Source organism: Desmodus rotundus, chromosome 7 (genome assembly GCF_022682495.2).
Source record: "Desmodus rotundus isolate HL8 chromosome 7, HLdesRot8A.1, whole genome shotgun sequence".
NCBI classification, from domain to species: Eukaryota; Metazoa; Chordata; class Mammalia; order Chiroptera; family Phyllostomidae; genus Desmodus; species Desmodus rotundus.
Window position 1 is genome coordinate 54,635,049 of NC_071393.1, and position 26,623 is coordinate 54,661,671.

The 26,623-nt window shown below is 39.2% G+C and overlaps 1 protein-coding gene across 3 annotated transcripts in view; it reads right to left on the minus strand.

Moving 5' to 3' along the window:
* Positions 1–26,623, minus strand: part of AKAP6 (A-kinase anchoring protein 6) — a 476,021-nt gene that overhangs the window by 139,678 nt on the left and 309,720 nt on the right. For all 3 annotated transcript variants that reach the window (XM_045188183.3, XM_045188177.3, XM_053928192.2), the window contains exon 8: positions 510–658. In XM_045188183.3, coding sequence (XP_045044118.2) covers positions 510–658 — 149 coding nt within the window. The remainder of the gene's footprint in view (positions 1–509; positions 659–26,623) is intronic.

The window sequence follows — 26,623 nt, forward strand, 5'->3', positions numbered from 1 at the left end:
GGGTCACTGAAGTGGCCGGGGCTTTTCACACGCCGTAGGCAATCTAAGTGCTAGTCTATCATTCTAATCGACTTTATGTGAAGCAAACTGGCTAGCCCATGGTTTTTAAACAATTATTAAATGTTTGCATTTTTCAGGAAAATTATGTTCCACCATATAAATGATTAAGTTTAAAAAGAGGGAAATACACTGAAAAATAAATTTATAAGGAAAAACAACCAATACGATAGGCACAATATACTCACACAAACACTTGTAAAATAACAAGGCTGTGTTTAAATAAATCATAACAAAGTTAGGACGTTCTGGGTTAGGTGACAGAGGCTGATAGAATCCACAGTCTTCAATTCTAGCATGTATAAAAAAGAACATAAATGCCTACCTAGTCTGTTGAGTTTCTTCTTGTCTGTTAGCTAGGGACGAAATGCCTGCCTAACGCCTACCAGTGGAAAATCATTGAAAATGTAGAGATTAGTGAGAATAAAACAACAAAAAGAATAGTTCCCTACCCATTGCCTCCCACTGAATGAACTTTTGACATATCAGCAAACTCTTCTTTCCTCTTGCTGCTGCTGGTGTACTGCTCACTGTACAGCTTCAAGGACATCTGCTCAACAGCATCCCTTTGTGCTTCCAGGTAGCATAGTTGAACCTCAGCCTAGAGAGAGAAACAAAGAGGAATTGCTGCTTTAATCCAGAAGGAATGCATTTCAAGTGAGGTGTAACAACTCAGAGAATGGGGATTGTTCATACCATTATACTGCTCCTTTTGGGGTTGGATTTAATGGGATCAGCTGGGCATATTACAGAATTATAGTTTAGATCTGAATCTTATAAGTTCCTCCTTAAAATATGACCTGAATAAATGAACTCTCAGAAGACTTGGTAAATATCAGAAAATATCCCTGAGATCATAATACTGTATGATGAGACTTTACATAAAAATTCTGTGAAATTCCTTAATAATATTCTTCCTCATATTGCCACATATGTAACATTTATTTTTTAAAGATCCCCCTCCAACCCATGCATTTGCATGGACACATTCGGAATGCTTCTCATTATCTTCCCAGAGGAGAATAAAAAAGCCTAGCACTAATTCTAATACCTCTTCAATAGTGACGACAGACTTCCTTTATTACATTTTTTTTCTGTTCTCTGTATTATTGTCTTAATAATTTTAAAACAGAGGGAATGGTGGTTTTGCTTATGTGCAGGTTTGAATTGTTAAATCTTTCATAGTTACTCGGGGCTCCCTGAAGTAAAGGAGAGGTAGGAAGTTCACCATGCTGTTTTCTATCAAACCAAGGACAAAAGAATGCTGAATAATATTTGGCATGAAACTGTATTAAATAGATGCTTTATTTATTGCAGCTGTTGCGATCTCTGTGGCTTCTGGGTCCCTAGTATATCAGACGAGACCAGGAATAAAGTGTTCTCAGCGGCACGCCTGCCCGTGCACGGTAAGGGGGAGGGAAATGTTGAGTTCATGTGCACTGCAGACCAAAGGAACTCATTTTCTTTTGGCACACGTTATTAAATCCAAGAACATCCATTACCATTTCCGAAAAGTCTTAAAACTGCTACTTCTTTATATTTTAATTACATACTCTCCTAAGAAAAACAGCTCTGGGTCAGCTCTTGGGTAATTGCCAGAATTCTGTAACATGTGAGAAACACAGAGTCAGACCCAACCTTCTACTCTTCCTGTCCAGAGCCAACCACAGTCTTTTGCCTGGTCTCTAGTTTTATAGGCTCGCCCTGGTCAGGGGTGGGAGGGTGGAGAGCATTATAAAGTGGCAGCTCCTTAAAAGTGCAAATCACGACTCTGTAAAGGAAATGGGTATTTTATGAAATATAAGATTTCAAACCATCCTAGATTTCCTGTATTGCTGCTTTCTATAAACAGCTAATTATTCATGTTCTGGATTGCCAAGGAAGAAGTTTTGAAAAATGCTAAAATTACTATGTTCACATAATTTCAGAAATCAGTTAAAAAGCTGTATATCCACTCATGTGACCTTTTCTTGCCCAAACTAATTGGCTTAAACAAGAATAGACTCAACTGGATTAAGAATTATGTCAAACACTGTAAACAAAGGATAATGTTTCCCGGAGCTTATTCAGTTTGGGGGAAGGGTGTGGCTGGTGGGAAGGCACAAAGGTTAGCACCTTTAGTGAGGGGGTCAAAGAGGAGGTTTGGCGCATGTTAACAGCGTTATAGAAGAGTCTTAACCAGGAGACATGCAGATGCCATGCAACCTGGAGGAATAATACCCACAGACCTAAGAATTTTTAATGGGAGGGAGTCAATGATTAGAAAAAAACAACAAAATATATCTTTCAAGAAAGCATACAATATTTTATGTGATTATATAAATATGAGTTAACTGAGCGATATTGAATAGTCAAATAACTTAAAAATAATGCTCCCAAATTGCCATCCCCCCACCACTCTTCCCCTCCTCAAAGCTGTAGGAATAATGAGGAGGTCATCCCACACCAAGAATGCTATTGGAAACCTCATTAGAATAATGTATCTGCATCATAAGGTGCCAAGGGGCATGTTTCATCCCTGGAGGTTCCTGTTAGTTTTTAACCATCCTGTGGTAACAAGCTGGACCACTGCTTGTTCAGGGTAATGATCTCACAAATGTGTGCCACTGGTCACAAAAAGGATCATAAAGAAGGACATTGACTTAATGCAGACTCATCACTACCACAAAAATATAATTGGGGTTTAACGCTTTTAGGTACTAGGCCATTCCTATGTAGAGAGAGAAACACCTCTCACATAGCAGGGATACACAGAGAGGACTTCAGAGAACAATGCTGAAAGCAACTCAAAAATGATTGAAACATTGTAATCTAAGACTTTTATTGCACAATATCTCACAGGCATTTGACATAAAAAACTTCACTGCACTAACTAGGAGATGAATTAGGTGGCCCAGGTCTTTCCTATCCATCTCTATTTCTATCTCTGCTTTCAATGATTCATTCCTAAACATGATGATAAAAATAGAACCAGCGTAGATCCTTCTGCTAAGGTTGGATGGCTTTGCCAGTCTAAATCTCTTTGCAAACAGTCATAACTTTTTTCATAGTATATCTTAGTCCAAAGATAAAATTTTAGGTGAAATATTTGACAAACATACAGTCCTTACAAAAAGTAGTAACACTAAATCTCTGATTAAAAGAATTTTATTTGTTAGCATTTATGATAACAACGGACACTTTTAAAAGTGAATATATTTAACAAATTTCCATTTGTTAGCTTAGCCTGATTAAACAATACTACTAATATGAACCAACAAGATCGATTAGCTTAATTCATTAAGGAAAATAAAAAGAACAAGAGGGAACTGACTCAGTGACAAACCGACCTCATGCTTCCTGGTTGGTGCCATCAGTGGGAATAGGAGTATCGAAAGAGCAGTACTACAGTAAATGGAACGAATGAGCTGGATTTGACCGAGTCTTTTGGTTTTAGGTATTGGAGGGATACCCAAGATGAGATACTCAGCAAGCAAGTAGAAATATTAAGACTGAAATAGAAACCTAGAGGCAACGAACGGTTGACATTGGGAGATGAAGTGAGGATACCATGGGAGAGAATGTATGATGAGAAGAGAGAAGGGATCAGTCCTCACTTATTTCATCTAGCCTGAGTTACTGCTGGGCTGACCTGATGGAAGGATACTCGACTGCACTCCCTCCACCCTTCTCCGCCGTCCCCAAACCCATTTTACAGATGGTTCATTGATTAATCTTTTTGAATCACATCTGAGATCACTGGTTGTTGTTTAAGAGCTTAATTCTGGATCACTTTTCTTTATTTATACTCTCCTCTATGGCTTTCAATGCCACTGGTATAGTAATGACTTCCGATCCTCTCCTCTGAACTCCACACTTAAATATCTAACTAACCACCTGACATTGCTACTTGGACTTACTTTAGGTGTAGCTGTTCAAAACAGAACTCTCCATTTGCATCCTCCCCGCACTCCCCCAAACTTTCTCTACTTAGGCCTTTCCTTCCAAATGACTGGCACTATCTGTTGCTCAGGTCAGAAACCTGAAAGTCACCCTTGACTCCTCATCTTCTTCATTTACAGCAGCCAATTACTCCCTCAAATCTGTTGAATCTTCTTTCAAGATGTCTGTCCAGTATGCCCCGCTCCCCTGCCTCTGCGTCGCTGCCAGCCTGACCCAAGCCTTTGCCGCCGTCTCTCCCCTGCAGAGTAGCAATTATCTTCTAACGTGCTTGCCTCACCCATTCCTGCCCCTTCAGTCTCTTCCCATACAGTGGCTGGAGAGGTCTTTATAAAACATCAGTGGGTTTCACACTGCAGCCAGACCTAAGAACAAACCTCTCCCATGAGCCATGCGATTATATTTCTGCCTACCTCAGACCACACTCCTCCCTCTCAAACCTACTTGTCTCACTTTTGATCACTATGCCCCAGTCATCCTTGCCTCCTTTCAGTGATTTAAACAGCTCCTTCCTGTCTCAGGAACTTCGCACATGTTGTTGCCTTTCTCTAGAACATTCTCTTGCTAATGTCTTCTCATCCTTCATCTCTCAGCTGAAATGTTACTTCTCAGGAAGGCCTTTCCTGACCACCCTATCAAAAGTAGATCTACTCTATTTTTGTCTATTTTGGAACAATGGTAATTTCCTTAACAGCACATAACACAATTTAAATTTTGGTTTTTTTGTATTTGCTGGCCTACAGTTTTTCTGTCTCTGCAGACTCAACGTTTTGTAAAGGAACTGTGTTCTCTAGGTCTCCTTTGCCATTTTATATTCCCGCACATTGGCAATATCTGGAACATAAAGGGCTCAGTAAATAACCGTTGAATGAATGAACTGTACATTCATACATCTATCTATTTGTTACTCATATGTTCACTGAACCTTTACCATGTGTCAAGAACTCTACCAGGGACTGTGGGTACAAACTGGAACAAAACATAATCCCTCCTTTCAAGGGATTGCTGTGTAGTGGAGGAAAGAGCCATGCCAACAGATAACTACAGGTGTGCCAAGTGAAATGATTGTGGGGGGAAATGGAAATAAAACGAATAATTGGTTGGAGGTGAAGAATGAGCAGTAAAGTTATTAGAGGTGGCATTTAAGCCAGATGTGGGATATGGGTATGACTTTGTTTAGGTGAATAAGTAGATGAATATTTTTATAAGCAGAGTAACTCCCATGTTCACAGAATGGTGGCGGGAACTTTGGGGTGTTTGGACAGAGGCTAAAGTGAAGGGAATAGACTGTGGAGGGTTTCAGGCTAGGGAATCTGGATGCTCTCCAACAATGTGCCAATAGAAAATGTCACTGTTTCTGTGGTGGCCTTCATCTTCTTCCATCTCACATTTTCTATCATGTCAACATAGTCACCTGATGGATTAGTCCAGATAAGTTCATAAAGCTCCTACCTCCTGGCATACTTGAGAACATCACATTGAGAAGGAAATCAAGTTTCCATCAGGCCAAAAGCCCAGTGTCCCAAACAAGGGGAATGCCTAAGACTTTAACTCATGCCTCTAGTAAACCTATAACATAACGTATGGACTCAAGTATGTCCCCTCCCATTTGTATATTCTAGCCCTACCCCCCAATGTGACTGTATTTGGAGATAGGGTCTCTAAGAAGGTAATTATGGTTAACTGAGGTAACAAGGGTTGGGCCATAATCCAACAGGAATGGCAGCTTTCTGAGAAGATGAAGAGGGGGCACACAGAGAACAGGCCATCAGAGGGCACCATGAGAAGGTGGTCGCTTACAAGCAAGAAACTACACCTGCCAATATCTTGATCTGGGACTTACAGCTTCCAGAACTCTGAGATATAAACTTCTGTTGTTTAAGTCACCCAGTCTACGGTATTTTGTTATTGCCACTTCAGCAAACTAATACACATAGTAACGTTAGAAACACTGCCTTTTCATCAAGTCTTAATACAACTGCTTTGCTGCTGCCTTTTCATCTGAGGTTTAATGCAACTGCTTTGCTGCTTATCATTAGTAACATGTTTCCTCTTTATTTTGTATGCACCTAGAACCCAAATCACTAGAGATACACCTCTTCAAATTTAGATTACAAATTAATAATTTAGTCAGAACACAAGACGCAGGGTTCTAAAATATTTTATTTAAATTTGGCTTTGTATGTGGTGATCCAAATTCAGTGATCTTTGGAGCCTGAATAATTACTCAACCATTTACTTCCCTCTAATATTGTGTCTAATAGCAAAATAGTTGAGGAGTAAATTTTAGTCATTCTAACAGTCTTTAATGATTAAACACATAATCACTTTTGTAATCACATGCAAATATATGCCTTATCTTAAAAAGCACTGATTTAGTTAAGAAATATCAATTGTTTCATTATAACTGCATGTCCCAGCATCCTTTGTTAAGTATCCTGATAATGTTAAAGTTAACTTTATTATTTCATTTTTTAAATTTTTTATTAATTATATTTTATTGATAATGCTTTTACAGTTTTCCTGATTTTACCACCTTTACCCCCATAAACCAGCAACCCCCACTACCTCAGGCAATCCCCCCACCATTGTTCATGTCCATGGGTCATGCATATAAGTTCTGTGGCTACTCTATCTCCTATACTGTACTTTATATCCCAAAGGCTGTTCTGTAACTACCTATTTGTACTTCTTAATCCTCTCACCTCATCACCCACTCTCCTACACCTCTCTTATTTGGAAACCATCAAATGCACTCTGTATCCATGATTCTGTCTCTGTTCTTGTCTGCTTACCTTGTTTTTTAGATTCAATTTTTGATAGATATGTATTTATTGACATTTCATTGTTCGTAGTTTTGGTCGTCTTCTTTTTCTTCAATAAGTCCCTTTAACATTTCATATAATAATGGCTTGGTGATGATGAACTCCTTTAGTTTTTTCTTGTCTGAGAAGCTCTTCATCTACCCTTTAATAATAAATGACAGCTTTGCTGGATAGAGCAATCTTTGCTGTAGGTCCTTTCTTTTCATGACTTTGAATATTTCTTGCCAATCGCATCTAGCCTGCAAAGTTTCTTTAGAGAAATGAGCTGACAGTCTTATGGCACTCCTCCCCCCTGTCCCCCACCCCCACTCTGAGTAACTAACTGCTTTTCTCCTTCTGCTTCTCTCTTTATCTTTAACCTTTGGCATTTTAATTATGATGTGCCTTTGAGTGGGCCTCTTTGCATCTATCTTGTTTGGGACTCTCTGTGCTTCCTGGACTTGTATGCTTATTTCCTTCACCAAATAGGAAAATTTTCTTTCATTATTTTTTCAAATAGATATCCAATTTCTTGCTCTTTCTTTTTTCCTTCCAGCACCCTAATTATGTGAATGTTGGACTGCTTGAAGTTGTCCCAGAGGATGCTGATAGTAACCTCATTTTTTTGGATTCTTTTTTCTTCTTGTTCTGATTGTTTTTTGCTTCCTTATGTCCCAAAGCATTGATCTGATTCTCTTGATTCTCGGCTTCATCCACTCTACTGTTGTTTCCCTGTAAATTGTCCTTTATTTCAATTAGTTCATCCTTTGTTTCTGCCTGGATCTTTTTTATGCAGCTGAAGTCCTCACTAAGTTCCTTGAGCATCCTTATAACGAGTGTTTTGAACTCTGCATCTGATAGAGTGCTTACCTCCATTTCATGTCGCTTTTTTTCTGGAGTTTTCATCTGTCTTTCATTTGGGCCATGTTTCTTTGTCTCCTCATCCTGGCAGCCTCCCAGTGTTTGTTTCTATATATCAGGTAGAGCTGCTTTGACTCCCTGTCTTGGTAACATGGCTTAAGGTAGTAGGTGTCCTGTAGGGTCCAGTGGCACAGCCTCCCCTGTCACTCAAGCTGGGTACTTGAGGTGTACCCTTCTTGTGGGCTGAGAATACCTTCTTTTTGTAGTTGAGCCTTGATTGCTGTTGGCAGGTTAATGGCAGGGATTTACACAGGCCAGTCAGCTGCAAGGACTGTCTGTGACCAATAACCAACTTCTGCCCTATGGAGGATCAGCTCTGCAGGGACAGAGTGGTGGTGCTCCGACATGGTCTGTAGCTGCCCACTGGGTATGCAAGCTCTGGGGTTTCCTAGGTGGTGTAGACCAAAGTCAGCCCCCACCTATGTTTTGCCCAGTGCCACCCTGCCTGAGCTATAAATCAATCTGAGATGGTCACTACTTTTGCTGGGGTTGGAGATTCTCAGGTGAAGCCAAGCTGTGAATCTAGGCTGGCTGCTGCTAGTGCTGAGCCTGGGGTTCACTGAGGCCAGCTGTTGCTTGTTTGAGTGGATTTAGGAAGTTGTGAGGCTTGAGCCAAGACCAACCATTCATATGGAAAAGCACCTTGAGTGAGTCCATAAGTTGAGTGGGGCAGAGTCTCTCCCCAGAGTGGGGCAAACAGTGTTAGCCAGGTTGTTGGAGTCTCAGGTATGGCACCCACCTGTCAGCTTTGTGGCTCTGTGCGGGGAGGGTCAAAATAGAGGCAATGGCCTCTGCTTGCCTTGATGCTCAACACTTCAGTTCCTCCCTATATACCACTGGTGCCTTTCAAGCTGCTACCCCAGTGCTGGAGCTCAGAAGGAGAGTATCTGAGTAGGTGACTCTGTGTGTGGGTTCTTTAAGAGGAACTGTTTGGGGTTCCAGAATGTTCTTTCACTGATTCAATCCCTGCTGGGTTTTGCAGCCAGAAGTTGTGGGGACTTGCCTTCCTGACACTGGAACCCTGGGCTGCTGGGCCTGGTGTGGTGGGGCTGGGACTCCTTGCTCCCAAGTATCCCTCCCGAATTTTTATCCACCACATGTGGTTGTGGGACAAACCCACTCCACATTTCCATCCTTCCTACCTGTCTAAATGGATTTGGTTTCTTTAATTCTGTAGCTGTCAGACTTCCATTCACTCAATTTCTGACAGTTCTGAGTGATGGTTGTTCTATATCTTAGTTGTAATTTTGATGTGGTTGTGTGAAGAGGTGAGCCATGTCTGTCTTTGCTTCCATCTTGACCCAAAGTTCTAATGTTACTCATTCTTAATTCATGCCTTTGTAGGTCTACCTGGTCACTCATACTCATACTGTACTTCCTAGCTTCCTACTGCATCTGTGTCCCTCCTACTTTCATCCAGGTCCAAGTTCTCTGCCTTCCATTCTGTTTTGGTGGAAATTGGCCATATTTCTAAGATCAATCTCTGCCATTAGCCCCCCAAAATGATTTTTCTTGGTAAGAATAAAAAGAATCTCTAGGTGCCAATTGACCCCAATCTATCCTCTAAAGTCCCATCTCTCTGTTCTCGATTACAACAAAATCACTTTTACATGCTTTATCTAGACTCACTATGTCTAATTCCTCTCCTATCTTCTCTTGAACACATGCCAGTCAGGCTTTTGTCCACATGCCCTATGCCAGCAGTCAGTCCCAGTCTTCAACCTGAACTGACCAGCTCCAGCAGGGCTGGTAGACACTGTCTAGGAGCAGTTGGTCTTGTTTGCAGGACAGCTCAGTCCCTAGCCACCCCTCACATAAGTCTTTGCTGAAATGTTATCTTCTCATTCAGGTGTTCTCTGATCTTCTACTTAAAGTTTCAACTCATGCCACCCGCAGCAATCCCTATCCTCCTTCATGCACATCAGCATATCTGGCCAGAATTTATTCTGCATTGTCTATCTGCTCTGCCCCCGGGGACTGGAAGCCCCACGAGGGCAGGGACTTCTGTCTGTGTGTTCATTGCTAAATCCTCAGCAGCCAGCACAGCACATGGTATGTGACGGCCACTCTACAAATTATCTGAATAAATTTTACCGAGTTGAAAAATCTGAAGTGGTTTAAAATATACAAAGGAATAACACAGGTCGTCTGAAGTCTCAGTTTGATTTTTAAAATCATTGGGTTCATTTCCCCTTAAAAGGAAGACTATTTTTTCTTTGACAGAAATAAAAATTATTAAAATATATACCTTGTTTACTTTCCTCTAAGAAAAAAAAGGAAGAAAAATAGAAAAGCTTCTTAATTAAAGAATCTTTCAGTAATGTTTTATTCAACTAACAGAGTAATCTTACACGTTGCGCATTATAGTAGAAACTAACCACGATCGATGGTCACACACATATAGAATGAAAACTTCAGCTATTGTCTTCATGTGGTAATCTTCACAATCCATACAATCCTTCACAATCCATACCCAGACAAAGTTTTAAGTCTGCTGCATAGGAGCTTGTTTTACTTAATAAAGTCTGATTTCCCATTTAAAAAAAAAAAGTTGTTTGGGCATTTGGAGAAGACATTAACAATGACACAGTTCATCTTACTTCTTAATTAGGAAACTGAACCTAGATAGGAGTATTCATTTTAAAAGTTAAGGGTATTTATACTTTAGGAAATATATTTTTCTTTTTTAATTTTTATTGTTATTTAATTAAAACTGTCTGCATTTTCTCCCCATCCTTCCATCCCACCCCAGCCGAACCCACCTCCACCCTCCCCCTTGATTTTGTCCATGTGTCCTTTATAGTAGTTCCTGTGGAAATATTTTAATATAACTTATTTGGAAGAGTCCACACTAACTCAGGACAGTCATGGGGATCCTTCAATAGACTAAATGAGAACTGTACATTTTCTGGTTATAATTTTGTCATTGGGAAATAATTTCCTACTTTTACCACACAGTCTTTTTTCCTACCTTTGATGCAATATCTCTAAATACATGCCTTTCCTCTTCTTCCTTATACAAACATTTGATATGCCTTCCCTCTTCCCTCTCCATAGTACCCCTCTTGCAACTGGCCCAGATTGTTTACTTCTAGAAACACCTCCAGGTCTCAAGGCCCTGACAAGCGCTTCCAGAGTTGACTAGAATCTACACTTTGAAATCTCCATGCTTTTACTTGGCAGAGTTCCCACACTCACTCCAGGATTTAGAGTTGTCACCTTTACAGTGTTGGATTTTTTCCCTCTAAGATCTTGGCTATTTTGTACATTTTTACCTTTGTCATCATTGCTGGTGGTTCATAATTTCCTGAAAGAACTCATCTTAGAGACTGAATTTAAATTGAATTTCCTTTGTCCAGAAATGAACCATCTAAAGGCATTTATTCACATATCCATGTTTAGCTACATTCTGGCTAAATACAAATAACATTTGGTATTATAATGAATGAGAATCTCAAGTTGTTCTTCAGTCCAAAGCTTTCTTTTCCTACAGAGTTGTAGTAGGACTAGAGAACAATGTGTTTTTTTAGAGTAAAGTTGATTAAGGGTCTTCATTTATTCATTTGACAAGTTTATCTTCAGAATCTTTTATGTGTAAAACATCAAGCAAGATACACACCTGAGTCAGACACGGTGCCTACCCTCAGGGAACGTATAACCTAGAATTGCTGAAAAATTGTACGAAATAATGGGAGCTAAAATATCATTCATGAATAAGGCCAGCCCTGACTGGTGTGGCTCAGTGGGCTGGGCATGGTCCTGCAAATTGAAAGGTTGCTCGTTTGATTTCTGGTCAGGGCACATGCCTGGTTGGGGGCCAGGTCCCTGGTTGGGGGTGTGCCAAAGGCAACTGACTGATGTTTCTCTCCCTCTCTTTCTCCCTCCTTTCCCCACTCTAAAAATAAATAAATAAAATCTTAAAAAAAAAGAAGACCAATATTATACTTCAAAATGTTGCCAAAGAAAGTTTGTTACAATATTCTCTTTATCATTGGGTAAGGGAGTTACAAAAGTATTTAAAAACATAAATGTTTTCCTGTTGTTAAAAATTAAATATATACCAAAAATTTAACAAGAATCATAAAGTTATTTCAATATTATATTCAGCAAAGATTAGTATATACCTCTCGTATACTAATCTTTGTACATTAGGATACGAAACTTCTACATATATACTGGCAGCTCCAGAAAAACTAGCCTTACGTATTGAAGGTTTATTTATATTTATATTTGTGGATAACTAACTCAGGAAAACTACAATAGATAACATATTTAAGTAAAAAATATATTATATTTATATCTTCAGGAGGTCATCTTTATTTCCATTGACTTGATGCTGTTGCAAACCATTAAGAACATTCACTATAATGTTTAGAAAATTCACTTTTAGAACTGTCTTTAATTACATTTGTTAAATAGTAAGCATTTTTATACAAAGCAGGAAAATTAACATAAATGCGATTTTCATTATTTATTCTACATTTATTTATATGTAAATAAAAATGTCCTCTTCCCCTATTTTAATAGATAGATGAGACGTTTATTAACACCAACAACAACACATCCACCTAACGAACATAAAGAACAAATATATCACACAGCTGCATTTGTGGGGAGCCTCATCCACCACTTCCCTCCTTGTCTTTGTAATGCAAGTAGTTAAAGTCATTAAAAATTCAGCATTTTATGTCATGAGCTACAGTGGGAAGAGAGACGATTACACTGTGTGGACTGGAGGGGACGATTAGAATTTTGATGTTTTTCCATTACCGCTTCCTTAGCAAATCTCTACACAATGACACAGACATCAAGTCTGTGTTTATATTCTATGGCCGTGTCCTTACTCCCCTCTTCCAAATTTCACTATAGCAAATCTTTATTTACTTTCTGGCAGAAACAAAAAATTAAAGATGTATAATGTGAAGATACAATCTTAGCTCCTTGTGCCCTGCAGGACTGGCAGTTCCTTCCCAAGTACAATTATGCTGGCAAATGCAGCTATTAACTCTAGGACTATGGCATGCACTCCCGTTCCTTTGAAATTCTATGAAATAGTCGTCCTTAGATGGTGATGGAAAGGAAGGAACGAAACAGGAACAACAAGAATTACTTTACATACTAATAATAACAATTTAGTTATCAAAACAGAACTGAACAAGTATGTCTTTATACTGTTCTTTTAAAAATTTAGCCTCCTAGGGTTCTGATAATCAGGGCCCACGGTTCAGGAATGCACGGTAGCACTCGGCTCAGTGCCTATATCCTCGTTTCAAAGAGAATCACTCAAAGCGACGTCCATCCTGTCAAAAATCTCCACTTTGAGCTGCTAATGTAGAATAAAAATCAATATAAATTTTGATCATTTGATGAATATTTACTTCTTACTTCAGTGTTTGGGGATTTGGAATTGAAAAGTGCTGAATCAAGTCATTTCATTTTTTTGTGTTTGTGCCAACACCAATTTACCACCCTCCAGAAAGTTCCTGAACAAGATGTCTCAGGTGGCATGCATGTTGGTTTTTCCTGTCAATCATAAGAGCATGTCAGTAGGGAGCTGTAATCATTTCCCTTTCATACTCTCAGTGTTCCAAAAAGGAATATTTTGATTACCTCCCTGGAAAAGGTAAACTTTCTCATTTATACACACTTATGGTAAGACTGGGTGTCTGTTGTTTTTGGCATTCGGCTGAGCCTAAATTGATATGATCTATTAAAAGTTAAACACTTTATCTTCCTCTCCAAGGGCAGTACACACACAAGTAAAATAATTAAGCAAGAGGTTACATATAAATTCCTCTACAGCAACACTCAGTATCACCTCCAAGATAGAGCCTTATAGAAGCTGCCATCTTTCTCCATGAGTTTTTCATATATATTTTAAAAAAACCAAACAAGAAAATATCAACTAATTGCTCTAATCAGCAGAATAACTTCATAATAAAAAATACTACTTTTTTATTATAAATGAAAATAACATGTACTACAGACAAATAATGCTAAAAGAACTTGGAAATTGAAATTGATTCTTATGTGAGCCTAGTTATATGAGTAAAGCAGCATGCCACCATTTTTATTATGATACTTTGATATATAACAAGAGTGTTATTCTTCCAGACTGTTTCCATAGTGATTTTTAAAAACATGGCCTTTCCCAATTTAAGAAAGACTAATTGCAAGCACCAAAGAGGTAAGGTATTCTCATTAAAAAAAACTCACATAAGACATAGTGGCAGAAGATTCAATATTAAAGAGACATTTTTGTTGGTTCCTTATAAATTAAACAAAAATGGCAGCAGCCGCCTTTCCCAAAGATGATATAGCCCTGGACAATCACTAGATATTATGTAGACAGATGTTTTAAATAAAATAAGTATTTAGATTGCTAGATACCTTGCTAGATATGAAGGCAATTATAGGATGTCTTTGTTAAATTACATTTTTCATTTTTGTGTTGGGAAAAAAGAACTGTCCTGGAAACAGTACCGACAGGAAATGATCCTATATCTAAAACAGCTGGAGACTGTAACTAATATAAATTTACTTGAAAATAAAAATGCTGTGTGCCTCTGGAGACATGCAGTAACATGCCATAAAAACAGATGAGAATATAAAAGTATTTAAAAGGAGGGAAATACATTTTATCTAAATATTATACTGAGATGTGATTCACTGATAAATAAGAAATATTTAAAGATGAAGAAAGAATGAAAACCAAAAGAGTCATTTTAAACGTTATAATAGATACTTATTTCAAATCATGTTTGTAGGATATATCAAAATACTTTTCTAGGAAAAAGCCCTTCGCTTTTCAACACAATTGGTTATTAATCAATTTACTAAAGTCATAATAAAAGTGCGAAGACAGATAATTGTGTTTAATTGGGAAATTCTAGTGGAAGCAGAAGATGCTTACAATGAGTGCAGCAAGGGCCCCAAATGTTAGATAAGATTATCCCAGTAACTCTCAAAGCCATACCTAGTAGCCTCCACACAACAGCTCCCACTAGCTTTGTGCACCATCCCACACCCTCACTCTTGCCAACTGTTGAATTAGAAAGATATCTGATATACTAATTCATACCAAATATTCACAGGCATTAACACCTTAATATGGTACCCCTCTCCAAGTTCACGAATTTCAGTCTTCTTCACTTAAATATTGAAATGCATGAATCTACAAGATATGTTTTTAAAAGGCTACGGGCGGAAATCTATTTTCACGGCAGGGGTGAAGAGAGCCAATTCTTGAATGTCACCTCCCTCATCTATTCCTAAGACCCATCCTGGATTGGTTCTAGGCATCTAAAACAAAAAGAGATTGATTATATGAAGCTGGGATTTACTATGGGCCCCAATCTGCACAGCCAGAAGATCACAGAGCTTCAGAAGTTAGCTTATCATCTGGAAAGGAGTCCCAACAAGGAAGAAAGTGGAATGAGAATAAAGGCAGAATGGATGAGCAAGGACAAAAAGCAAGTGTATATGATAAGTATGAAGGACAGTTATCACAATACTGCCCACAGAACCCAAAGTGAAATGTTCTTCAACAAAATTCTGACTTAAACAAACTTATTTTGTAGGTTAAAGTTGCAATCTTCAAAAATGAAACTCTAGAACCCATACTAAAACACATATTTGCTATAGACTGAATGTTTGTGTCCTCCCAAAATTTGTATATTGAAACCTAACCCCCAGTGTGATGGTATTAGGAGGTAAGGCCTTTGGGAAATAATCAAGTCAGAAAGGTGGAGCCCACACAAATGGGATTAGTGCCCTTACAAAACAGACCCCTTTTGAGTTCTCTCACCCTTCTGCCATGTGAGGACACAATGAACCAGGAAGCAGGACATCACCAGACATGGGATCTGTCAGCATCTTGACCTTGGACTTCCCAGCCTTCAAAACTGTCAGAAATAAATTTCTGTTTGTTTTTTTAAGATTTTATTTATTTTATTTTTATACACAGGGGAAGGAAGGAAGAGAGGCAGAGAAACATTAATGTGTGGTGGCCTCTAGCATGCTCCCTACTGGGGACCTCACCTGAGCCCAGGCATGGGCCCTGACTGGAAATCAAACCAGCAACCCTTTGGTTCCAAGGCTGGCACTCAACCCACTGAGCCACACCAGCCAGGGAAAATTTCTGTTGTTTATAAGCCACCCAGTCTATGGTATTCTGTTATAGCAGCCCAAACAGACTAAGAAAATATCCAATAACACTCCTCTCCTTTCTAAAAGTTCACCTAATATTAAAAGAAACTACTGAGGCTATTTTCTGGTGGATCCATGACAGAGCCACACACAAACACACACATACACACACACTCTTGGACAAAACTCTGCAACAGTAATTCCCACGTATTCAGATGAGATCGGGCACATTCAGGGTGGTGTGGCCGTAGACACCATGTATTCATATCATCTTTATAACTGCCTACATTGATCATCACTGATGCTTAGAGCTTATAAAGTTTGGCTTGTTGCTTAGTTTGTTCCTGAAAATGCTCAGTAGCTCACTGCTATCATATCTGGAGGAGGCTTTTAAAAAGTACAAATGCACATTTGTTTTCCTCTTTGATGGCTTCATTCCTACACATCAGGCACACTGCTATTCTAAGTAAGCAATAGGTTAAACACAATTATATACTCCTGCTTTCTCCTCACTTCTGTTTACCTCAATTATATCTTTTTCTATTCTTTATTTTAGTAACAGAGTAAAAAAAATGAATTAGTTCTGTCTCCTAAGCCAAAACACGAATTATAAAACCATCCCTAAACATCACTGTCCAAAGCAGACACATTCCATCAGATTGGTCCACTATTATTTTATATTTTCATTATTCTCATTGACAACACACCGGAAGGCATTAGGTACTATGCTCACAATCTCTTTAAGGGACAGATCTGACCTCAGCCTTAACCAGTGTGTTGTACACATATGTTCCCTTGGGTGCCAGAGACTTCAGGGGCCTGCCTTGTCTGGCCTTTACTGACCATCACTACGCCTGAGTTTCTCTCACCCCTCCGCACACATTCTTACTACACTAGACTTTTTTCAGTCCCTTGAATGAACCTAGCTCCTTCCCACCTTGGACAGGCTGTTCCCTCTGCCTGGTATATTCCTTCTTTCTTCCTCACATGGTTACCAGCTTCATATCCTTTAGGTCTCGTACCCCCAAAATTTGAAAACATTTGTTTGCAAAGATATACGCACTCCTATGCTCATTGCAGCATTATGCATGGTGGCCAAGACATGGGGACAACTGAAGAATCCTTCATTAGATGATTAGATAAAGAAGATGTGGTACATACATACAATGGAATATTAGCCATTAGAAAAGATAAAGTGCTGCCACTTATGACAACATGGATGGATCTTGAGAGTATCGTGCTAAGCAAAGTAAGTCAGACAGAAAAAGTCAAGAACCACATGATTTCACTCACATGTGGATTATAAAACTGAAAGCAACAAATGAACAAACAAGACAAACAAAATCTCATAGACACAGATGGCAGTGCAGTGGTCACCAGAGGGAAACGAGGGGGGGGGGTAGTAAAGGGTAAAGGGGGATTGATATATGGGAACAGAAGATGTGACTTTGGGGGATGGACACACGGTGCAGTGTATAGATTACAGGTGATGTGTCATACACTGTACACTTGAAACCTATATAATTTTATGAGCCAATATTACCCCAATAAATTTAATATAAATAAATAAGTAAAATTTTACTCCTTGGTCATCAAAAGTAAGTATCTCCAATTATTCTCTCTCTCAGGTATTATTTATTTTCTTCCTAATATTTACTACATCTTACAATTATATTTATTTGATTAAATGATTCTTTATTTGAATGTTGTGTGTTTTTGTTTTGTTTTGTTTTCTTTGCTTATTTGCTTTGTCTGATCCATATGCCACTGAAATGTTAATTTCACAAGGGCAGGGACCTCATCTTTCTTATTTATGATTGTATCCCCATTGTCCACAATTGTGTTGAATGAACGAGTGAATAAATGAAGGGGCTTTTGAGTGAAGCCTCATGAACAATCTCAGAAGGAGGTTGGAAGGAGAGGTGATATCCTGGTAGACAGCAAAGATCCTTGGCCAGTGCTGACAAACACCTCAGGTTAGGTACCAGTCTGGGAGGTAAGATATGAATGGGGGCGTTCAAAAGACCCCCTCAGCTGTGGCAGGATAATTACCCTTAAAAGGAATGCTTTGGCCAAAGTATCCGGAGATTCCTTCAGTTTAAGAAATAGATTGGGATTGTCTAAAAATTACAAATAAGAAAATTCCTGGAGGCTGTAAAGCATCTGTGTTACATGTTTTAATTTAAAGTGATGGTATTTAAATTTAGCAGGTCTCTATGACGTTTTAGCCATGGTGATAAAAGGCACAATTGAACAAGGACGAGGGAAAAATATATCACATTTCAGGCCATAGTGTGAAGCAGAATTCTCAAAGTTACAGTAAGAAAAAAGTTAAGCAACATATAACAGGAAAGGAAATGCTCAAATCACAAGGAACCAAGGGAAAAAGAAAATGCTTAATAAGTAGTCAAACCCCTAAGCGGAGTCCAGAGACTCTAAAACCCCTCCATTAGGCTGGCAATTATCAAAGGGGTGAGGGATGGAGCAATTCACCTCTTGAATTTTTCTTTGAATTTCATTTCTTATATTTAAGATTGAAGTCAGAGATATTTCACCTTAGACAGAATCTGTTCTGTGGATGACAGCCAAGACCCAGGGCCTCCCCTTCTCCCAGCCTCCAACCACTGTCCAACCTCTTCTCCAGATGCAAACTTCATAACCATCTTCTCAACCATCCTCGGCCTCTGGGCACAGCCAACTCTGATTTTTGACTTAGCTCCTTACTGCTGATCAAACATGAGCTCCCAGATTTGTCAGAATTAGTTATCTGATGGCTTAGTCCAAGCCCTCTTCCAAGATGTGCAGAAGCCATCCCAAGATAAGGGGAGTAAAACCCTGGATGCCACGGGAGCTGCCACAATCCTAGAGAAGTACCTGACTCGGCCCCTTTTGGATCTGCATGTCTTGGGTTCTGCCCTCTCAGACGCCCATCTCTGTTTATTGCTGGACGGCCACTTCCTGAATGAGGAGGTGAAACTCATTGAGAAGATGGGTGACCCCCTGACTAACCTCCACAGGCTGTGCTGGGAGAGTACCTCTTCTAAAGGCTCACACACAAGCACGAGCCTGAGCCGCCAAGCCCAGCAGCCTTTGAGGGACCCCTGGACCAAATAGAAACAATAAAGGTTTTTGCAGCAAAAACAAAACAAAAAACCTCTTGGTGATCTGCCACTGAATGTGAGACACAAATCACAGGAGTATCTTCTGTCGTTGTATTTGAGTCATGATACCCACCACTAGGCAGCTTGTTCAACATCCAACTTAGCAGCAGTATGGTCACATTTCTGCAGACAGGCTGCATGAGAAGAGGCCTCTCTCGGAAGCTTCCTCTAGCATATCTTGACTCACATCATTGTTCTAATTTAAAAATCAAATAATAACAACAAAGAACTTCTGTGATTGCCATTTTTTTAGAATAAATTCAAGTGACTGAGCACAGAATTTAAACATCGCTCATGGTTGGATACCAGTCCACCTTCCCCTACACCCTCTGTGACTTCCTTTTCTGATAGCAAACCCTACTTATACTCATGTCAGACTAAACCTTATTTTCCCAGGTATATAGCTTCCGCCTCTGCATCCCCAGCTTTCCTCTATTTCTGCAACTTCTCACCCCCACGTTCCTCCAGCCTCAATAACCTCCCATCTCACCTGAATTCCCCGGACACATGATGTGCCCTTCTATTTATAAAACATGTATCTCTTTCCTCCTTTTAGATATTCATGACTCCTCTGTCCTGTTAGATTTTAGGACAGAATATGAGTCAGATTTATTTTGATATTATAGGTTCCTGATACATAGAAGATACTCAGTAAGTACTTCCTAAATGAATGAATGAGGCAAAGAGATGGTCTGGTACTGCTCGTTTCTATCTAAAAAGAGCTAAAGATATTTAAGAGTTAAAAGATATTAAGATATTAAGATATAAAAGAGTTAAAGATATTTAAAGATTATTTTTTAAATATTTTTAAAGGTTTGGGGCAGGAAAATAATAAAGTGAGGTTGGGACAACTTTTTGTGCCAGAAAGCAAAGACGCATTCATTGACCAATGGGGACACGTCAAAAGGACACAAGAACCTTCATGTCATCATGAAGAGGCTTCCTTTCAGTAAATTTGGGACAATATAAGCATCAAAAAGAAGAACTATTATAATTGATTATAATACTTCCATGCTGAATAAATCATAATCAACCAATTTATAAGCATACTTAAGAGAGAAAAAGAAAAAATGTGTCCCTACAGAAGGTGACTATTACACTAACTCCTTACCCCAAAAACTGGTAAGTAAAGAGGAAAAATTAGGTATTTCACTTGCATTTTAAAAAAGAAACTGTAGTTTATATGAAGTTGACAGGAGAAAGCTTTTTAAGAAAGAAAGGCTGTGCCCTGTCAGGGCGGCTCAGTTGGTAGAAGCATTGTTCCATAAACGGAAAAGTCATGGGTTTGATTCCCTGTCAGGGCACGTACCTAGGTTGCAGGTTTGGTCCCCAGTCTGGGGTGTGTGCAGAAGGTGACCAATTGATGTTTCTCACACACACTGAGTTCTCTCTCTCTCTCAAATCAATAAGCATATTTTTTAAAAAAGCTAGTTAAAAATGTGGAAGAAATCATAGAATTAGAAAACTATCATTTTACCACCCCACCAAAAATAATTGATTCCAGCAAAAATCACCAGTGGATTCTAAAACCATTAAGCAAACTTTTCATGGAGAACTGAATATTCATAAGTTGTCAAAGAATTGCCCCACAGATTACCTGCTAATTACAAGGGAAATCTCATCTCTATGAAGAAGGTAACTGGCTGTCACCACTCTCGCATCACAAACAGCAGACGCCCTGACATGATGAGATGCTGTATGAGGCACACATGCTAAAAATGTTCAACCTGTACCCAAGCAGGCCTCTGCACCAAATCTCCAGTTTATAGGAAATGGGGGTGAAGGGAAAGTTATAAGACACCATCAGGAAACAATCAGACACATACGGAATGCAAAACCTTTCGCATGACATCCGTTTGTTTCTTCAGATTGGTATTTAAAGGTTGCTGGGACCCCAGTCTGAGTTGGGTTCTGAGGTAGGAAGAAAGGGCTGGAATGAGAGATGACAGAGAGAAACAAAGTCATTTTATATCAGCATTAAATGCAGCGCTGTTTTCAAAATGCGACTTCACAGCGTGAGAAGCAGCCCTAAGATATAACTGCATTTTTTAAAAAAATGATAAACATCATGCTTTTAGTCAGAATCTATGCCCCAAAATGAAACTCTCTATTGTTTTATTGGATGTTTAAAAAGAACTATATGATTTTATGTTTTACATCATTAGATATTTATATTTTATAGTTCCATTCCAAATAATCTATTCTCTTATGAAACAAGTATTGATTTAGTCCTGTTATTTGAACTAGTGTGCAAATTAACAGGTTAATTGGATGTGATAATCCTGGTTTCACTATCTCTCACCTCAATCAGCTCACTATTCACTGGGTACCTGGATAAATGCTAAAATCATCCCTGAGAATAATGTTCTGCTTGCTCGGGAATAACTTGCTAATAGGATATTGATAATTTGATAATAAATTACATTTATACTTTTATGGCTTATGTGATTTCACATACATTTTCTCATTTGATAATTATAACAACCTTGTATTGTGCTCAGGTTGATCAGGTATTATTATCCCCACTGAACAGATGTAGAAGCCAGAGATCAAATAAATTAGTTTGTCCAAAGCCAGGTAACTAATGAGAGGAAGAGGCAGGGGTTTCTGGCTCCATGTCTAGAGCTGCTCCTACCAACCAGCCCGGAACCCGCTCCCGCCAGCAGTTCTGCAGCCGTGATTTCCAGTCCCTAGCTGGCCACTGACTAAGGCAACTACAACAGTTGGGGTGTGGCACGAAGCCCCTGTGTAGGTACCCACGTCAGTCACTTTCTGCAAGGCTCACTGTACCCTGTCTTGTGATTCTTGGACTGAATCAAAACTCTCTACTATGTTTAAATATCATTCTTAATTTAGTGATGAATCAAATATCTTCCTAAAGTGGATTCCAGGTCCACATAAACCTCACAGACACCTTTTAAAAGTTTGTTCTTATTTAGCACTTGGAAAAAGCAAATTAATTTTGCATATTTTTTTTCCTATAACATTTCACCAGGCTCCTAAGTCACTTATTTTCAGAAATCCCTCAAGTCCCTGAGTTAGAATGCAGTGCTCCAGCCAACTCCTTCCTCCCAGCACCAAAACATCAAAGTGTCTTTCCAGGCTTTTTGAGTGATCCCCCCAACCAGGAAAAGCCCAGAACACCCATTAGGTTGTCACTTCCTAGCAGATGTTTTCCAGCTGTTCCCAATGTCTTTCTGTTAATGCTCTGCCATCTGCTGCTTTAATGGTGCCACAGTGGGGAATGGATGCTTTGGTGACTTGCTCTCTGAGTTGTAAAGACCTGGACCATTGCCTCATCCTGGGAAAGTCTGGTCTGCATATTTGTCACATATCTCCAACTTGTTGCTGCACTTATTAACCGACCAACTTGGAGCCCGTTGAGACATAAAGAAGGTGAGTTCTCACTGTCCCATCTAAGCCTGCACAGCTCTTCACTAAGGGGCACACGTCCATTTTCAGCAATCCCATGTCCTGCTCTTGGGATGGCACCTGACATCTTCTTACCCCATCAGTACAACTCCTTTTTATCTTAATTGTTTTAACCAGTATGCCAATAGCACATCAGGACAGTAAGCATTCATGTGCCTTTTTTGTCACCTTGCCTACTGCCTTGCACATGGAAGTGTTATGCTTACTTGAATTTCTTTACAGCTGAATGAACACAAATCCTGATCCTCCAAGATCAACGTTCAGCTAGAGTCACCGTCTGCCAAGGAGCAGCAGTAACTGCTGCGGCTTTCAGGGCTGTACGCCAGCGTGCGATCTATTTCTGTGCACTTACTGAGGAGAGTACTTCTCCCTTCGGTTGTGCAAGCATGGGTGTCCAACCTTTGGGCGTCTTCTTCCAGTCTTCCACACTGGAAGACTTGTCTTGGGATACACATTAAATACACAAACAATAATAAAAACTGATGAGCAAAAAAAGGTAAATTTTTTGATAAGTAAAGTTATGATTTTCAGTTGGGCCGTACTCATAGCCACCCTGTGCCACACGTGGCTCACGGGCCATGGGTTGGACATGCCTGGTAGAGTAATGGACGCTATTTTTCTGAAACCATGGTTTTACTAAGTGTCAAAAAGTTTAGCACCATTAGCTCATAATCCTTTCTGAAGAGCCAACTGGAATAGTTGTTGGAACTTCCACAAACATCACAGTACAATCAGGAGAATATTACGTATACTAATTACAATGCACCTATCTCCAGACACATATTTATATTTTTAATTCATTACTTTAAGATTCCGGGCCATCACATGATAACCTCATGTGTTATCTTCCAAGATAACACAAGCTTTCCATGGCTCTCTTAAATGAGTTGGGCTTTAACGTATCTGCACTGATGGTTACAAGCCAGACCCGCGTGCAGAATGGTGAGATTATAAACCTGGGACCTAATGACCACATCTTCCCTGCCAGCATGTCATCTGGTCTCACAACACTGACAATTTTATCTTGAACAAGCAGCCTCTTCCCATTCCAGCTCATATTTAACTGAAATCATCAAAAATATCGATCTTTGATAGGACAATATCTTTGATATAAAACCCCAAAGAGCACGTCATGCTTTCCTCGGAGCAGTCACAAGTGTAGCAACACTGCAACTGCTGTGCTGAAAGCGAGACGTTCCCTTGCTTCCCCTTCAGTCAATAAATGCATTTAGTTGTCCTGCAGGCACTTAAAGAGTGTTCTCAACTTACAAAGCATGCTGGCATTCCATCAGGTGTGTTGGTCCCTGTGAGGGGTGAAGACAAGGCCTTTAAAGAGCTTCTACTTAGCAAGGGACACAGACTGTCACAAGTAATTATAGTACAAGGCAGAGTGGTGTAAAAGAAGCAACTAACAGACATTGATAGTACATTGGGAACTGGAAAATACTTCACAGAAGTGGTGTTTTCACTGGGTCTTGATGGATGCACATGAGTTTGACCATTAGACAAGAAATAAATATAGTTACACTGAAAAGAAGTGTCTCTATAAATGAGTCTAGCAAACTCCACCATACTTCATATAATCACAGATATTTTGCACCCCTAAGAGTGTTTAAGTTTTCAATGTAGTTAATTGAAACCCTACTAAATGCAAATCAAAAGTTTCAGCCTTAATTGAGATATTTTGAAAATTGAACCCATTGCTTCAGGCAGGTGCTACATGAGATTCCATTAATATAGGTAATTAACATTAGCCTCTGCTTTAATTAACATGCACACTTTAATTAGCAAAGCATTAACCAACATTAAAAAACCCGATCTTCATGCATCACAAAAAACTGCAAACTTATGACTACTATGTTATTTTTCTCCAAGGTTGTAAATCACAGAACCGCGATCACTTTTGAAGCACACACCATATTTAACATATTAAACCAGGAGACATATACAAAGTGAGTAAAGTCCCATTAAAATGAAAAGAATATTCTTTAGAAAATATAAAGCCAATCATTTTTAGATTTTAAACATTATAATCTTTCAGTGATCACTTGGAGGGCAGAAGACTCTGACTGGAAAAATTCCCTGTAGACCGTCCATCACCTTCCTTATATACAATAAAGAAATGCCTATAATAAAGGTAACATTATCAGTGTGTGCATGTTACCTCCTAACCTCTTCTTATCCTTCCCAGGGAGCAAAGGAAGCATCAGCAATGCCATTTAATGCTGGAGGTCTCGAACTAGCAGAAACTTCATTTTAAAACAGTCTATGTTGTCTTGTTTTATACTAAAGATTTAAATGAGTTAGAGTAGTTCTCTATTGACAGCCTACCATGTGGCTGAACCAATTAATTATTAAGGATGCATTTTTGTTAAAAACAAAATTGACTTTCATGTTCTTTCCTTACTATAATCAATTAGATCTGCCAATTTTCAAGTACTATTAATATTCTGTACCTTATTATTTTATCAGTTTAATGAAAACAGCTTCATTATTATATGGAATAAATGGTACCCATGTAGCACACCATTGAATTCTTTTGTCCCAAGACATGCTAAAATTATAGTAAAAACAAAACAAAACAAAACAAAGTGGAAAAAAAAATCTTGCAAGCCTTTAAAGCACAAATTTATAGAAAAAGTGATCATATCCTAATTGAGCATTAAAAACATTCACAATATTGCACAAAATTAGAACAACTGATTCCCTACTGTGTGTAAGACAGTATTTTAGGCACAGAGAAACCCAAGAGACCATGATGAAAAATGTCCCTCGTGAGCTTACATTCCGATCCGAAACTGAAAATGGCAGGAATCACAGCCATTGTGGTGAATGTTAGTGAACGAGAGAAAAAGAGCTAGCAGGCTGAACTCAGACATGTAGGCTCACTTGCTGTTTGAAGCAGCTATTCACATTGAAACTGCTTGTTCCCAGTGACTTCAAAGAGAGTTGGGCTTCTGTTCCCACTGTCCACTGGCCACTGCGCCACAGCCTATCACGTGGTCAGCATGAGTCAGTAACTTTACCCTTCACTGTCTGAACTCCTTCTCAGCAGACAAATTGGGCAATGCCTGTTTCTTGGGTTTGCAAAGCCACTCTCCACGGTGTTACAGTGAATTCCTCGGCTCTTTCTCCTATGGAAGATCAGGGCCTGGGCTCCCAGGAGACCGTGTGGGAGCCAGGCGTTCTTCCTGGCTCAGTGCTGAGGGCAATGCTTTAGGAACAGGTGCAAAGGCACCTCCCAGTTCTGTGTAAATGCATTTGAGGAGCATTCATCCAATTCTTCCTCTACTCTAGAGATTATATTATGACAAAATTCTTTATATAGGCTTGCCATATATCAGTATTACCCATGCTCTGCCCATTGAATTCACTCGGGTTTTCATTCAGGAAAGGTATAAACAAGAGAGACAGAGAGAAGCACAGAATCTTGATTTGGAAATGTGTGACAAACCCTCACAAACATCCTTCCTGGTTTTTAAGTTCCAAGGACCTTCCTTAGCGAAGTCCTTCAGGAAGCAAAAGCAGACCCATGGCACCAAGCCCTGCGCCATTTGTCTAACTGCATGTACATATCTGTGACAAATGCCCGAGAGTGAGCGTCTGTTTTCCACTAGCCCGACTTACTCCTCTTCACTCTAGGCTAGTATTCCTCAGACCACCAGCTTCAAAACCAGCCAAGGGGTTCACTACAAGGCAGATTACGAGGCCCAGCTATGACCAAATGGACCCTAGTTTCTGGGGGTGGGTCAGGGTTAACCAGCAGTTTCAGGTGACGCTTACTCAGAGCAAAGCTGGAGGACCTCTGAGAGAGAGAAACCACAGTTCCCTACTTTTCATATTACGAGAAACAGTGATAAAAGCAAGCAAAATGCTCCACACCTAACCTCCTAACTTCCATATAGATTAATACTGGAGAAAAAATAAGTTTGGTGGGAGAAAGATTTATTAAAAGAGAGTCATTTTGATAATTAACAAAATTTGATGAGCAGCTAAAACTCACATAAAATAGAAAGATTTATGTTCACTTTGAATATATTTTTATAATCATCCCTGTTGTAAATATTGCTTCATAAATGCATTTTAAGCTTGGGGTTTTCAAACACACTTCTTTACAAAAAAAGTTACCTCAGCTTGTAGAGCACTCTACTTTTATGAATA